The 16,527-nt window shown below is 44.8% G+C and overlaps 1 protein-coding gene across 2 annotated transcripts in view; it reads left to right on the forward strand.

Annotated features, from left to right (window-relative positions):
- The window catches only part of LOC109909635 (sodium channel protein type 4 subunit alpha), a 207,742-nt gene that overhangs the window by 37,266 nt on the left and 153,949 nt on the right, over positions 1-16,527 (forward strand). For both annotated transcript variants that reach the window (XM_031796748.1, XM_031796749.1), the window contains exons 4-7: positions 7,121-7,210; positions 8,928-9,056; positions 12,099-12,190; positions 14,758-15,000. In XM_031796748.1, the coding sequence (XP_031652608.1) occupies positions 7,121-7,210; positions 8,928-9,056; positions 12,099-12,190; positions 14,758-15,000 (554 nt within the window). The remainder of the gene's footprint in view (positions 1-7,120; positions 7,211-8,927; positions 9,057-12,098; positions 12,191-14,757; positions 15,001-16,527) is intronic.

Consider the following 16,527-nt stretch of genomic DNA (forward strand, 5'->3'; position numbering starts at 1 on the left):
GAACTCCTTATAGCGCCTCTCCTCTTTGGGCTGCTCCTGCCTGTTGACACGCTGCTTGGTCCGTTGGTGGTGGGTGATTCTGTTACGGCTTTCTTCTATATCCTCCTCTGACGAAGAGGTAGAACAAGGATCGGACCAAAATGCAGCGTGTCGATTGCGATTCATATTTAATGAAACAAAATAACACGAACTTACACGAACAAAACAATAAACGTAATGAAAACCGAAACAGCCTATCTAGTGCAAACTAACAGAGAGTACAAGTAAGACACTAAGGACAATCACCCACGACAAACTCAAAGAATATGGCTGCCTAAATATGGTTCCCAATCAGAGACAACGATAAACACCTGCCTCTAATTGAGAACCACTCCAGACAGCCATAGACCTTGCTAGATAACCCTACTAGCAACAATCCCAATACCACCACCAAAACCCCAAGACAAACACACCACAATTACAAAAACCCCATGCCACACCCTGGCCTGACCAAATACATAAAGATAAACACAAAATACTTTGACCAGGGCGTGACAGAACCCCCCCCCCCCTAAGGTGCGGACTCCCGAACGCACCTCAAAACAATAGGGAGGGTCCGGGTGGGCGTCTGTCCATGGTGGCGGCTCCGACGCGGGACGTGGACCCCACTCCATTAATGTCTTAGTCCCCTCTCCCTTCGTCCCTGGATAGTCCACCCTCGCCACCGACCATGGCCTAGTAGTCCTCACCCAGAACCCCACTGGACTGAGGAGCAGATCGGGACTGAAGGACAGCTCGGGACTGAGGCAGCTCGGGACTGAGGGGAAGCTCGGGAGTGAGAGAAAGCTCAAGAGTGAGAGAAAGCTCAGGCAGGTAGGTAGATCTACCAGATCCTGGCTGGCTGGTGGTCTCAGCAGATCCTGGCTGACTGGCAGATCCTGGCTGACTGGCAGATCCTGGCTGACTGGCAGATCCTGGCTGACTGGCAGATCTGGATGAGTCTGGTTGACTGGCAGATCTGGAAGAGTCTGGTTGACTGGCAGAGTCTGGTTGACTGGCAGATCTGGAAGAGTCTGGTTGACTGGCAGATCTGGAAGAGTCTGGTTGACTGGCAGATCTGGAAGAGTCTGGTTGACTGGCAGATCTGGCGGTGCTGGGCAGACTGGCGGTGCTGGGCAGACTGGCGGTGCTGGGCAGACTGGCAATGCTGGGCAGACTGGCGACGCTGGGCAGACTGGCGACGCTGGGCAGACTGGGGGCACTGGCGGCGCTGGGCAGACTGGCGGCACTGGCTGCTCCATATAGGCTGACAGCTCTGGCGGCTTCTTACAGACTGACAGCTCTGGCGGCTCCGTGCTGACTGGCAGCCCCTTGCAGACTGACAGCTCCTTGCAGACTGACAGCTCCGTGCAGACTGACAGCTCCTTGCAGATTGACAGCTCTGGCTGCTCCATGTAGACTGGCAGCTCCTTGATGACTGGCAGCTCTGGCTGCTCTATGCAGACTGACATCTCTGGCTGCTTCATGCAGACTGACAGCTCTGGCTGCTCCATGTAGACTGGCTGCTTCATGCAGACTGGCAGCTCGGGCTCCTTCATGTAGACTGACAGCTCTGGCTGCTTCATGTAGACTGACAGCTCTGGCTGCTCCATGCAGACTGACAGCTCTGGCTGCTCCATGCAGACTGACATCTCTGGCTGCTTCATGTAGACTGGCTGCTTCATGCAGACTGGCAGCTTGGGCTGCTCCATGTAGACTGGCTGCTTCATGCAGACTGGCAGCTCGGGCTCCTTCATGTAGACTGACAGCTCTGGCTGCTCCATGCAGACTGACAGCTCTAGCTGCTCCATGCAGGCTGACAGCTCTGGCTGCTCCATGCAGACTGACAGCTCTGGCTGCTTCATGTAGACTGGCTGATTCATGCAGACTGGCAGCTCGGGCTGCTCCATGCAGACTTACATCTCTGGCTGCTTCATGTAGACTGGCAGCTCCTTGCAGACTGGCAGCTCTGTCTGCGCTGAACAGGCGGGAGACTCCGGCAGCGCAGGAGAGGAGGAAGACTAACTGCGCTAAACAGGCGGGAGAATCCAGCAGCGCAGGAGAGGAGAGAGACTCTGGTTGCGCTGAACAGGCGAGGCGCACTGAAGGCCTGGTGCGTGGTGCTGGTACTGGTGTTACTTGACCGAGGACACGCACAGGAAGCCTGGTGCGGGGAGCTGCTACCGGAGGACTGGAGTGTGGAGGTGGCACAGGATGGGCTAGACCGTGAAGGCGTACTGGAGATCTTGAGAGCAGTGTTGGCACAGGACGTGCAAGGCTAGGGATGTGTACAGGAGGCCTGGTACGTGAGGCTGGTACCAACTTCACCAGCCGACTAACACGCACCTCAGGACGAGTATGGAGCGCTAACCCAGGTGCCATCAAATCCCGACACGTTCCGTCGGGCGAATTCCATGCAAAAAGCACCAACACAGCAACTCCCTAATTTCTCTCTCCTCCAATTTCCCCATTAACTCCTTCACGGTCTCTGTTTCGCTCACCTCCAACACCGGCTCTGGTTCGGGTCTCCTCCTAGGCTCCTCACGATAAACAGGGAGAGTTGGCTCAGGTCTGACTCCTGACTCTGCCACACTCTCCCTGAGCCCCCCCCCCAATACATTTTTGGGGCTGATTCTCAGGCTTCCTTCCGAGTCGCCGTGCTGCCTCCTCATTACGGCGCCTCTTTGCTCTCGCCTCCAGTTCCTCTTTGGGGCGGCGATATTCTCCAGGCTGAGCCCAGGGTCCTTCTCCGTTTAGGATTTCCTCCCATGTCCAGAACTCCTTATAGCGCCTCTCCTCTTTGGGCTGCTCCTGCCTGTTGACACGCTGCTTGGTCCGTTGGTGGTGGGTGATTCTGTTACGGCTTTCTTCTATATCCTCCTCTGACGAAGAGGTAGAACAAGGATCGGACCAAAATGCAGCGTGTCGATTGCGATTCATATTTAATGAAACAAAATAACACGAACTTACACGAACAAAACAATAAACGTAATGAAAACCGAAACAGCCTATCTAGTGCAAACTAACAGAGAGTACAAGTAAGACACTAAGGACAATCACCCACGACAAACTCAAAGAATATGGCTGCCTAAATATGGTTCCCAATCAGAGACAACGATAAACACCTGCCTCTAATTGAGAACCACTCCAGACAGCCATAGACCTTGCTAGATAACCCTACTAGCAACAATCCCAATACCACCACCAAAACCCCAAGACAAACACACCACAATTACAAAAACCCCATGCCACACCCTGGCCTGACCAAATACATAAAGATAAACACAAAATACTTTGACCAGGGCGTGACACTGTGCAGTGACAAAGGTCATAAGGTATCAGGGTACATGTTTGATTATTAACAAGAGATCAATGAAGTTGTAGCCAGAACACTCTTACTTTAAAGGGGGTACAGCACTACAAAGCTGTGAGTGAAGTCATCAAAGAGAGAAGATAGAATCTAGTCTGTAGATTAAGCCGTATGAGACCTTAAAGCGGGGAAAAACCTAAGTAAGCATTTCATAAAGGGATGATAATTGAGGCAAAAGCTGCTGCCAAGATATACTTTGACGACTGGCAGTTTGACAGGCCTGTTAGCGCGTAAGAAAACGCCTGTGTACATTACTCTAGCGGTTTATAAACAAACCCTGGGATTCCAGGCCTTAGCAGCTTTTTGGCAGCAGTCTGATTTGTACATAATGCTGAAATTGACTTTCTCATTAATAGTGTGGGAGCTCTGGAATCCTCTGTAGAGCCAGGGTGCTTATCGTTATGGTGACTCATTTGAGTAAAGTGCTGTCTGTGAGTGTGGGAATTGTAACGAGCCGTCGGGATGAGAGAGGTACTTCATAGTAATGCAGTGCTTCCTCAGGCAAAAGGACTTATGACACGGCAGCCATTATTTTGACACTTCTGTTTTGTCAGTAGGTCATTTGATTGTGTAACTAACCAGGGGTTCTAAACCTGGGTCGCCTGTGGCTAGCCCTCTGAGCTGAAGCCTTAGCATGAGGAATCTTCAGGTCTCTGTCAAAGTTATTCATCACCCGAGGATGTTTCTGAACCACCTGCACTCATAGAAAAAAGGTTCTATCTAGAACCTAAAGTGGTTCTTCGGCTGTCCCCATAGGTTAACCCTTTGAAGAACCCTTTTTGGTTCCAGGTAGAACCCTTTCGCATACCAAGTAGGACCCTTTCCACAGAGGGCTCTACATGGAACCCAAAAGGGTTCTCCCTGACACCAAACAGGGTTCTCCTATGGGGACAGCCGAAGAACCCTTATGGAACCCTTTTTTCTAAGAGTGTATGAATACAAGAAACAATAAGTTTGCAGAAAGTTCTCCCGTACGAATAGCCCATTGTTTTTGGCGTAGCCTAGAGCAAGCCAATTCCAACTATTAATGCAAATGAGGGACAATTTATTCTATCAAGAAAAGTTTGATAGACATATCAACCAATCAGCATCCAAAAATATAGGCTAAATAGAACATTTGGGACAGGAAATCAACTTTCAAGCCTCATAGTTTCCATAAACACCTTCTCAATTCCACCTCACTGGGTGAGTTTAAGTTGCATATTTAATATGTTTTTAAATAAGCGGTTTGGGTTCCTCTTACCACTCTCCACACAGCACAGCAGATGATCTAATCTTGCCTATGAAATGAGAAGGGAGGTGGGAGCGGGATGATAATTCTATTAGCACCATGGTGGCCAGGGCTAACCAACAGCTGAGGTATAATTGTTGGCGTCAATTAGCTTTAGAATATTTGTTCTGTGCTTGCTCTTTGCCCAACCTGGTCTCAGGGCAATTCGTAGGATTCGGTACTTAAATCTGTTCCCTCCATTGATGTACAGTATTACGTTACGTTAAGTTACATTATAAATGGAATAGCGGCCAAACAATATCATACGAATTAGAGGACGTATAGTATCATTAATATTACCCAGTCTTACAATAGTATACAAATTGGATGATATAACTTAACATACATCTTGGAGAACGCATACAGTGCATTCGGAAAGTATTCAGACCCCTTGACTTTTTCCACATTTTGTTACTTTATAGCCTTATTCTAAAATTGATAAAATGATCTATTTTCCTCATCACTCTACACACAATCCCCCATAACGACAAAGTGAAAGCACATTTTTAGACATTTTTGCAAATGTATTCAAACAAAAAAATATCTTATTTACGTTCATCTAACCCTTTGCCATGAGACTCGAAATTGAGTTCAGGTGCATCCTGATTCCATTGATCATCCTTGAGATGTTTCTACAACTTGATTGGAGTCCACTTGTGGTAAATTCAATGAGACATGATTTGGAAAGGCACACACCTGTCTATATAATGTCCCACAGTTGACAGTGCATGTCAGAGCAGAAACCAAGCCATGAGGTTGAAGGAATTGTCCGTAGAGCTCCAAGACAGGAATGTGTTGAGGCACAGATCTTTTTATTTATTTATTTAATTGTTTATTTAACCTTTATTTAGCTAGGCAAGTCAGTTAATAACAAATTATTATGTGCAATGACGGCCTACCCCGGCCAAACCTGGTTCTAGATCTGGGGAAGTGTAGCAAATATCTGCAGCATTGAAGGTCCCCAAGAACACAGTGGCCTTCATCATTATTAAACAGAAGAAGTTTGGAACCACCAAGACTCTTCCTAGAACTGGCCACCCGGCCAAACTGGGCAATCGGAGGAGAAGGGCCTTGGTCAGGGAGGTGACCAAGAACCCGATAGTCACTCTGACAGAGCTCCAGAGTTCCTCTGTGGAGATGGGAGGACTTTCCAATCAGGCCTTTATGGTAGAGTGGCCAGAAGCCACTCCTCAGGAAAAGGCACATGACAGCCCGTTTGGAGTTTGCCAAAAAGCACCTAAAGGACTCTTAGACCATGAGAAACAAAATGATCTGGTCTGATGAAACCAGGATTTAACACTTTGGCCTGAATGCCAAGCGTCACTTCTGGAGGAATACTGGCATCATTCCTACGGTGAAGCATGGTGGTGGCAGCATCATCCTGTTGGGACGTTTTTCAGCGGGAGAGACTGGGAGACTAGCCAGTATCAAGGGAAAGATGAATAGATTAAAGTACAGAGAGATCCTTGATGGAAACCTGCCCCATAGCGCTCAGGACCTCAGACTGGGGGACAGGACAAACACCTGGCAAAGCGTTACATCAGGACAACAACCCTAAGCACATAAACAAGACAATGCACGAGTGGCTTCGGGACAAGTCTCTGAATGTCCTTGAGTGGCCCAGCCAGAGCCTGGACTTGAACCCGGTTGAACATCTCTGGAGAGACCTGAAAATAGCTGTGCAGCAACGCTCCCCATCCGACCTGACAGATCTTGAGAGGATCTGCAGAGAAGAATGGGAGAAACTCCCCAAATACCTGTGTGCCAAGCTTGTGGCAACATTCCCAAGGAGACTCGAGGCTGTAATCCCTGCCAAAGGTGCTTCAACAAAGTACTGAGTAAACGGTCTGAATACTTCTGTAAATGTGATATTTATTTATTTATTTTTAAATAAAAAATTCAACTACAACACTGAAATTGTATTTAACAACAATGTTGTTACTGGGGTTATTACAGCTTTAAAACACATGGGGGGTAGCAGGGTAGGCGGGTAGGAGCGTTGGGCCAGTAACCGAAAGGGGGGGTAGCAGGGTAGGCGGGTAGGAGCGTTGGGCCAGTAACCGAAAGGTTGATGGATTGAATCCCCAAACTGACAAGGTAAAAATCTGTTGTTCTTCCCCTGAGCAAGTCAGTTCCCCAGGCACCGAAGACGTGGATGTCGATTAAGGCAGCCCTCCGCCCCTCTCGGATTCAGAGGGGTTGGGTTAAATGCAGAAGACATTTCAGTTGAATGCATTTAGTTGTACAACTGACTAGTTACCCCCCTTTCCCTTTCCCATAACGTGTTAGCAATTTTATTTTGTTCTCTTTACTCTGCTCAATGACGGTGATAATGACAGCAGTCAAACCAAACCTAAATGGGGCACATGGGCATAATCATTATGTCTTTATATTCAGAGTAGTAGTGTTGTGATGTATGTATATGTTGTTATTGAATCACCATTTTCCTTAACCACGTGCACGTTATTCAGTCTGTTCATAATGTGCACTATTTTGACCAACTGTTGCTTCATGGCCATGTCGGAACCAGAGTATTGGGCCAAGTATGTAGAGTAAGTATGCCTTGTCCTCCCATCTTCTCTGTCTCTCAGCATTGACGCTAGCTTCTTCTGTGAATTCTCTCTTGTGTTCTTTCTTTTCTGTTCCCTCAAACCTCTTTGACTGTATTGACCCTCTGTGCCCTATGTGTCCTGATGTAACGCTTTGCCAGGTGTTTGTTGCCTTGCCAACCACAATTAGCAAGTAAGTTCATGATTTTAGTGTACCCAGCTAATTTGCTAATTGCACTCTTGCTATGCTGCATCGGAATGAACAACCATGGGTGACACATACCGTTTATGCCTTCTTAAATTTTCATTAAAGGGATTGATATTCCAACCACTACGATAAACAAACAACTGAAAGCAAAATCAATGATGAAATGGGAATTATCATTCAGATTATCATGAAGTTTTATAGAATTGGGATCAGTAGAGTTGGACTTGGGAAAAATCTATCTATCTATCTATCTATCTATCTATCTATCTATCTATCTATCTATCTATCTATCTATCTATCTATCTATCTATCTATCTATCTATCTATCTATCTATCTATCTATCTATCTATCTATCTATCTATCTATCTATCTATCTATCTATCTATCTATCTATCTATCTATCTATCTATCTATCTATCTATCTATCTATCTATCTATCTATCTATCTATCTATCTATCTATCTATCTATCTATCTATCTATCTATCTATCTATCTATCTATCTATCTATCTATCTATCTATCTATCTAGCTATTTGTAATGTCTCTCTCTCTTCTCTATTCTCAATCATTCAGAGTATAAGTCCATCCCACACTATGGATTTGCTGTTAGGCAGAGGCATCTGTCATATGGACAGAGTGTATTTGACCCACAGACATGTAACCAGTGCAGTGTAGTCCTCTATGTTATGAAAAGCAACCACCCTGTTTTAAGTCAGAGTCAGCCTGCCAAGTTTACCTTTAATGCAGGCAGCCTTTCCGCAAATGGAATCTACACTGTCAACAACACACTACAAATCAGGCTGTTTATATTCTCACTCAAAAAGAGGCTCATTGGAAAAATCTGTAGCATGAAATGACTCCGAGCCAATCACAGTCTCCCTTGTTAACCATTAACCTTACAGGAAGAACTGAGTCAGTAGCTATGACAAAAACTAAAAGGAATATGGCTGTGACCTTCCGCCGAATGCTGCATCCTTCATCCCAGTGTCCTCTGAAGAGTGTCTCTCTCTCACACTCTTTAATTTATTCAATGTTACAATTAAGTGACTAATGTATTGACTTGGACTGATATATACTGTCAATGTAAAGTACAGTTCAATGATTCCCGTCAGTCTGAGCCAAACCAATACATTACAGTGTCATCCTGGATTTTAATGCATATTCTTGTCTTGATGACCTGCTTAACTCATCAAGGAGCACTGCTGTCAAAGAGCTTGCTGTCTGTCTCATTCCCTCTGGGCTGACAAGTGCTGTACTGTCCATGCGCTTCTCATTCTTTCTGTCCTGTGTCTCTGTCTCCCTAAATCTGCTACATGTTTACCTCTCTGTCCCTTTCCTTCTTGGTTTCTTTCTTCTTTTTACATTTTATTTTATTAGAACTGCACTTGGAGTTGGGGCAACCATGTGAAGGAAGAAGGGGGAGGGTTGTCCCTCACCCTAGCTTATGCCATTGCTTGCTAATGTTTTGACCTTTTGTTCTCCCCTTCCCTTACCCCATACACCCACCCAGGTACACTTTCACTGGCATTTACACGTTTGAATCGTTGATAAAGATTCTGGCAAGGGGATTCTGTGTGGGGCCATTTACCTTCCTGCGGGACCCTTGGAACTGGCTGGATTTCAGTGTGATTGTCATGGCGTAAGTATCTCTCTTGTTACAGTAGACCTCCCTGTATTTCTCCTGTTACTGTGTGACCCTAAACCTTCCTTCTAACCTGCCCTCTCTTTCCTTTTAACCTGTCCTCTCCTTCCCTTTCACCTGTCCTCTCCTTCCCTCTAACCTGTCCTCTCCTTCCTTCTAACCTGTCCTCTGCTTCCCTCTAACCTGTCCTCTCATTCCTTCTAACCTGTCCTCTCCTTCCCTCTAACCTGTCCTCTCCTTCCTTCTAACCTGTCCTCTTCTTCCCTCTAACCTGTCCTCTCCTTCCCTCTAACCTGTCCTCTCATTCCTTCTAACCTGTCCCCTCCTTCCCTCTAACCTGTCCTCTCCTTCCCTCTAACCTGTCCTCTCATTCCCTCTAACCTGTCCTCTCCTTCCCTCTAACCTGTCCTCTCATTCCTTCTAACCTGTCCTCTCCTTCCTTCTAACCTGTCCTCTCCTTCCCTCTAACCTGTCCCCTCCTTCCTTCTAACATGTCCTCTCCTTCCCTCTAACCTGTCCTCTCCTTCCCTCTAACCTGTCCTCTCATTCCTTCTAACCTGTCCTCTCCTTCCCTCTAACCTGTCCTCTCCTTCCCTCTAACCTGTACTCTCCTTCCCTCTAACCTGTCTTCTCCTTCCTTCTAACCTGTCCTCTCCTTCCCTCTAACCTGTCCTCTCATTCCTTCTAACCTGTCCCCTCCTTCCTTCTAACCTGTCCTCTCCTTCCCTCTAACCTGTCCTCTCATTCCTTCTAACCTGTCCTCTCCTTCCCTCTAACCTGTCCTCTCATTCCTTCTAACCTGAACTCTCAAAGCAATAGAAGCCCTTTTATTCCTTCTCTAATACTCTTTTCACACTATTAAGCTGAGTCGAACTGAGCTGAGCCAAGCTGTACTGTGCTGGCCTGGTTATGCATCCACAATGTTGTAACAGTTGTTGGAACCGTTGTTGTAACAGTTGACGTAACCGTGCTGGAATGAAAAACGTGAAAGGAAAACATCTGAGCCAGCAGAGTACGGTTTGGGTTTGCACAATAGTGTATTAGAGTATTGTATGATATTTATTGTCTGACATGTTATATACTATACTCCTTTGTCAAGTCCTTTTACATTCGACCGGAAAATGTCACTGGAAGTAAACGTTTGTGGATGCTGTTCTTACTTCCTCTTGTAAATACATTTGATTTGATTTGATTCTTCAATATTGGAGGAAACTACAGTTCTATGAAAACAACTTGGTTGTTTTAAGTTGATACATATTTTTGATGCATCCATGTTACTTAATGATTAACTGAAAATCACTAACATCGGGATTAGTTACTGATCCAATTGGAGATTAATTTGAGTTGACAAAGTGCTATACGACTCAGATAAGAGGAATGATCCTCAACTCTGAAGCTTCAATTAATATTTGACCTCAATATTGAGGGCTTCTCTTTATGATTATAAAACAATTATATTTTCCTCAAAATTTGACTGTGACATTTGCATTACTGTAATAGAGGTATATTATACTTCAATCCTCTTCAATCCTTTTTTTTGCCAACCGTAGCAGTACAAACTTTTACTTCCAAATTGTACAATGCAACCTAAATTAAATGACCAAAATGTTATATTTTGCTTTGGTTGTGTGGGTGTAGAAAGCACCTTAAGTTGCTTTTGAATAATGTATTTTGCTCCTGACCTTCTACTGTGGATGGTCTAAACACAGCACCTTTTTCTAAGGAAACAATTTTGAACCCCCCCCCCCCCCCCATGCATCCCCCGTACGGTGATGAGGTGCTGATTTCTCTTTTGGCTTCTACAGTTTTATTTACCTCTCCTTCCAGAGGGCCAGTCGTCCTTGAACTGGAAACCTCTGTGGGGTCAGATGGATCTTTAGCAGGACAGGAACACATAAGTCACCGACCCTCGCAGCCCTCCTGCTAGTTTCTACGACAGGCTACCTTCCTTCCCACTGCTGGATTTATTCAATTCAGACTGATGACAGGAGAAGCGGTTAACCCCCCCCACCACGCTGATAAATGTCCACACCCCCAACCCCGTGGGTTCTCATGGAAACGGAGGGATGTCATCCCCCTGTGGGTTGGCAGGTAGCCTTGCGGTTAAGAGCGTTGGGCCAGTAACCGTAAGGTCGCTGGTTTGAATCCCAGAGCCGATAAGGTGGAAAGAATTTCGGTTCTGCCGTTAAGCAAGGCAGTTAACCCCCAATAACGACTGCTCCCAGGGCGCCATGGACGTAGATTAAGGCAACCTCTCTAATTCAGAGCGGTTGTTTTAAATGGGGAAGATACATTTTGCTGTTCTACAAGTAGGCTGGGCCTGGGTCCCCGAGAGAAATAACGTGCCATGTTAGCTATGAAGCTTTTGGGAAACTCACATAAGAAATGCAATAGGGAAAGGAACCACTTTGGCACAGAAGACTTGATATACTGTAACTCACTTAAGCAGCACATGGACTGGCACCATACTGGTTTTTCCCAACATTTTCTGGGCTCTCAGCTGTCTCTTGGTTTGGAGATACACTAACAGCAGTCTTAAAGGTCAAAAGGGTCCATCTAAATATCTGTTTCTGTCCTGTTCTCCAGGGAAACAACACACTAAGACACAGTGAGCAGTGCTGAGCCTACAGTCATCTTTCCTTTTTTGTGTTTGACCAAATAACTGTAATTTGATCCTGCAGGTTGCTAACCGAGTCTGTTAAAGTAGGCAATCTCCAAGCACTTCGAACATTCAGGGTCCTCAGAGCATTGAAAACTATTTCGGTAATCCCAGGTAAGAGGGAGTCTCCCCTGCTGCTGCAGTGTTACCGAAAAAATGGGTTGCATCTTCTATTGTCCAGTCCACGTACTGTTACTATTCTGTACCAGCCCCTCCCCCCTCTTCCACCTCTCTCCAATCCAAAGCCACTCTCTATGACCCTTGACCTCTAGCCACATTCCCCCCTCTTTTCTCTCCTCCAATCCTGGTCCTTCACCTGTTGTGTTTTGCCTGTCGTTGGTGCTTTGTCATTGTGTCTGCTTGACTTTCGCTTATTGCAGATATGTTACTGAATTTGTGGACCTGGGCAATGTCTCAGCATTACGGACATTCAGAGTCCTACGAGCACTGAAAACTATCTCAGTCATCCCAGGTGAGAAGGGAGTTTCAAACACTAAGACACCACCCACCACTGGAAGAACTAAACCCCCCGGCTACGTTCCAATACGTCCTTATTAGCACACTACTTAGGATGAAGCAATGCATTCAAAGTGGCCTGCTAGTGTGGGTATTGGAACAGAGTCCCTTGTCATTTCATTTTTGTTTCTGTTGATTAAAAAACCAGTGAGTGGAAATGCCAGAGGTGTAGGAAATGAGACCTTTGGGTTGGGCAACCTCTGATTCAAAATGGAGGATTCTCACATTTTTAGGTACTCTATAGAATATGTTTGCCTATAGTTTGTTTTCTATTAAGATATTAAGTTTGTATGTCAGTCATTTATAAAAAATGTAAAATTAAATAAATGTTAAAAATCTAGTTGCCATGCACCCATGCTTGCGTCCACCTGCTATATGCAAACACTATGCTATAGACATCAACAAAGTGAATGTAGTCCATGAATAAAGTTCAGCATGACATCTGGCCTGAAGCCCAAAGATCATGTTACCTTTGGGGTGGCAGGTAACCTAGTGGTTAGAGCGTTGGGCTAGTAACCAAAAGGTTGCTGGATAAAATACCCGAGCTGACAAGGTAAAAATCGGTCGTTCTGCCCCTGAACAAGGCAGGTCCACACACTCGCTCTTCCCTGGTAGGCTGTCATTGTAAATACTATTTTGTTCTTAATTAACTGACTTGCCTAGTTAAACAAAGGTTAAACTCAACAGGTCTCATTCACCCTTAGTGTTTAACATCAAACATGCATGGGTATAGTCAAATACAACTTCATATGGTAATAATATCTCAATTCACAACAGACGCTCCCCATTCAGAACGGATCTCTAATCAAGTAGGACTAAATCTTGTTTGGATGAAATAGCTGTACAGTACCCTTAGGAACTTATAGTGCAGTATATTTCTGAGCAGGATCCTATATGATTTAGGATCTTAATTTGATCACCTTGTTGTTGGAGGAAATGTCATGCACAGCACGAAACGCAAACTTGTAGTGTATTCATGGTCTATAAATACTTCTAAAGTTTGTAATTTCCACTTTAAAATGTCCGAATTGATTTAATCTAATATAAAATATATCTACCCCTACAAAAAATGTAATTCATTATAATCCAAACAATAATTCACATTTTCTATTTTCCTGCTGTGATAAACTGGCCAAATTAAGATCCTACATCTGTAATCCTACAGTACATAACATGTCCACTTGACCTGACCAGGGAAAAACCCTCAACCCTACTTTTTACTTTAGCCTAACTAGGGCCTGGAGTTTTTCCTGGTTAGGTCACATAGGGATTGCCAGTACCATAGGTACCCAGTATCTACTCTGAAAGGACTAACTTACATCAGTCATGGCCCAGGTATTCCACCACTACTTCCTGTTGTCTGGTGCTCTTCAGAGACATGGTGCGTCAGGCTCTTCACGGCTGACCTCCTTTGGCCCACGCCGTCTGCTGTAAATGCCAGAGTGGAAGTGATGGCTTAGAGTCTGTCAATTCTTCTTTGTGTTCATACTGTACTGTGCAGCATTCTGACCCTGCCCCAGCTACACTACCTTTAATCCAGTAGGAATCAGGATAGTGAGATAATAGCATAGGCTCAGATGATATATAGTTAACTAGCAAACAAAATGCTAGGAGAGCTTGAAAATGCTTTGGGCACACTCTGAGACAGGGTTAAAGTCTAAATATGTCAGTCATCCAGCCAGCCAGTCAGTAAATTAGTCAGCCGACCAACCAGCCAGCCAGCCAGCTAGTCAGTTAGTTTGTCAGCCAACCAGCCAGCCAGCTAGCCAGTTAGTTTGTCAGCCAGTCAGCTGCCATAGTCAGCCAGTAAGTTAGTTTGTCAGCCAGTCAACCAGTCAGTTAGTTTGTCAGCCAGCCAGTTAGTTTTTCAGTCAGTTGGTTTGTCAGTCAGTCAGTCAGTCAGTCAGTCAGTTATTTAGTTTGTTAGCCAGCCAGTCAGCCAGCCAAAACTAGTTCAATTAGATGGTTTCACTCATTATTTTGGGAAGTGTCTGTTGTCAATGAGCATACATTGTGAATTTGCGGTGCATTTTTGAAATCTCGAAAAGAAATGCAAGACCATTTTTCTTCCTGCCGTGGTTAGTTTGTTTGCGTTTATTTTTGTCTTCATTGTGGTGTTGGTGTCTTAAAGTTGTGTTTGGCTTTGTTGCTTTGATGTTCTGAATTTGTTACTGTACAGTATATTTAATCCATGTCATGTTTATGGATAGTCGTTGTATTGTTCCTAATACAATAGTTGTAATTTGTATAATGTATTATACATAGTAATACACTGTACTTAAGTTACTGTTACTACTATACTGTATGTGATTGTAAAAAGTAACCAGACAAGTAGCTTCCAGAATTTTAAATAATTTTTTCTAAATGTTTTGTTAATAAATTACATATTCACAATAACCATAACTTCAGATTCTAGACCTAAACCAACTCCTTATGATTATTATGGAGCTAGCTAGCCAAAGATAATTACTGTGTCCATTTCCATGCTGACCTATTGACCTCTGCCCCTGTTTTCCTGGGAAGGCCTGAAGACCATCGTGGGTGCGCTGATCCAGTCAGTGAAGAAGCTGGCGGACGTGATGATCCTAACCGTTTTCTGCCTCAGTGTGTTCGCCCTCATCGGCCTTCAGCTCTTCATGGGTAACCTACGACAGAAGTGCGTACGCAGCACGGCACACTGTGTCAACAACACCCTCAACACCAACACAACCTTTTTCTGCAACAACCGGACGTGGTCCTCACTCAAAGACTTTATTGCAGACGAAGGTGAGCACTGTGTGTCAGTTAAATGCCTTTTTAATTGATTCATGAATGTATCACTTATTTAAAATGTTGACCCTATTGAGAGCAAAGATTTGTTATGTTTGAGGAGACTGAAAATAGTCAGCCAGTCAGTTAGTTTGTCAGCCAGTCAGCCAGCCAGCCATTGTTAATTTTCCAGCCAGCCAGTCAGTTAGTTTGTCAGCCAGTCAGCCAGCCATTGTTAATTTGCCAGCCAGCCAGTCAGTTAGTTCGTCAGCCAGTCAGCCAGCCAGCCATTGTTAATTTTCCAGCCAGCCAGTCAGTTAGTTTGTCAGCCAGTCAGCCAGCCAGCCATTGTTAATTTGCCAGCCAGTCAGTTAGTTTGTCAGCCAGTCAGCCAGCCAGCCATTGTTAATTTGCCAGCCAGCCAGTCAGTTAATTTGTCTGCCAGTCAGCCAGCCAGTCAGTTAGTTTGTCAGCCAGTCAGCCAGCCAGCCATTGTTACTTTGTCAGCCAGTCAGTTAATTTGTCTGCCAGTCAGCCAGCCAGTCAGTTAGTTTGTCAGCAAGCCAGTCAGCCAGTCAGTCTGTTTGTCAGCCAGTCAGTTCATTTGTCTGCCAGTCAGCCAGCCAGTCAGTTAGTTTGTCAGCAAGCCAGTCAGCCAGTCAGTCTGTTTGTCAGCCAGTCAGTTCATTTGTCACTATTAGAAGACCTCTCTTCTATTGGAGTTTTCCTGTACTGCATAGTTGAGCTTTGTGCCAAAATGAGAACCCCAACGAATACTCTGCAGTGGGCAGTTATATTTGATATTTGAATATACAGTATATTATATATACAGTTGAAGTCAGAAGTTTACATACACTTTAGCCAAATACATTTAAACTCAGTTTTTCACAATTCCTGACATTTAATCCTAGTAAAAATTCCCTGTCTTAGTTCAGTTAGGATCACCACTTTATTTTAAGAATGTGAAATGTCCGAATAATAGTGGAGAGATGTCACGCTCGTCGAATGGAGTAGACCAAGGCACAGCATGAGTAGAGTTCCACATATTTTTAATAAACCGAAACTCAGCAAAACAAAACAAAATAAAACAAACAAGCACAAACGAACCGTGCCGCTACTGGTGCACACTGGCAACTATCCGTAGACAAGATCCCACGAATACCAATGGGGAAATGGCTACCTAAATATGATCCCCAATCAGAGACAACGATAACCAGCTGCCTCTGATTGGGAACCATAGCAGGCCACCATAGGAATACAAAAAATCCTAGATGACCCACCCTAGTCACTATCACGCCCCAACCAACATAGAGAATAAACAGCTTTCTATGGTCAAGGCGTGACAAGAGAATGATTTCTTTCAGCTTTTATTCTTTCCTCACATTCCCAGTGGGTCAGAAGTTTACATACACTCAATTAGTATTTGTTAGCATTGCCTTTAAATTGTTTAACTTGGGTCAAATGTTTTGTGTAGCCTTCCACAAGCTTCCCACAATAAGTTGGGTGAATTTTGGCCCATTCCTCCTGACAGAGCTGGTGTAACTG

The sequence above is a fragment of the Oncorhynchus kisutch genome, linkage group LG18 (genome assembly GCF_002021735.2).
Source record: "Oncorhynchus kisutch isolate 150728-3 linkage group LG18, Okis_V2, whole genome shotgun sequence".
NCBI classification, from domain to species: Eukaryota; Metazoa; Chordata; class Actinopteri; order Salmoniformes; family Salmonidae; genus Oncorhynchus; species Oncorhynchus kisutch.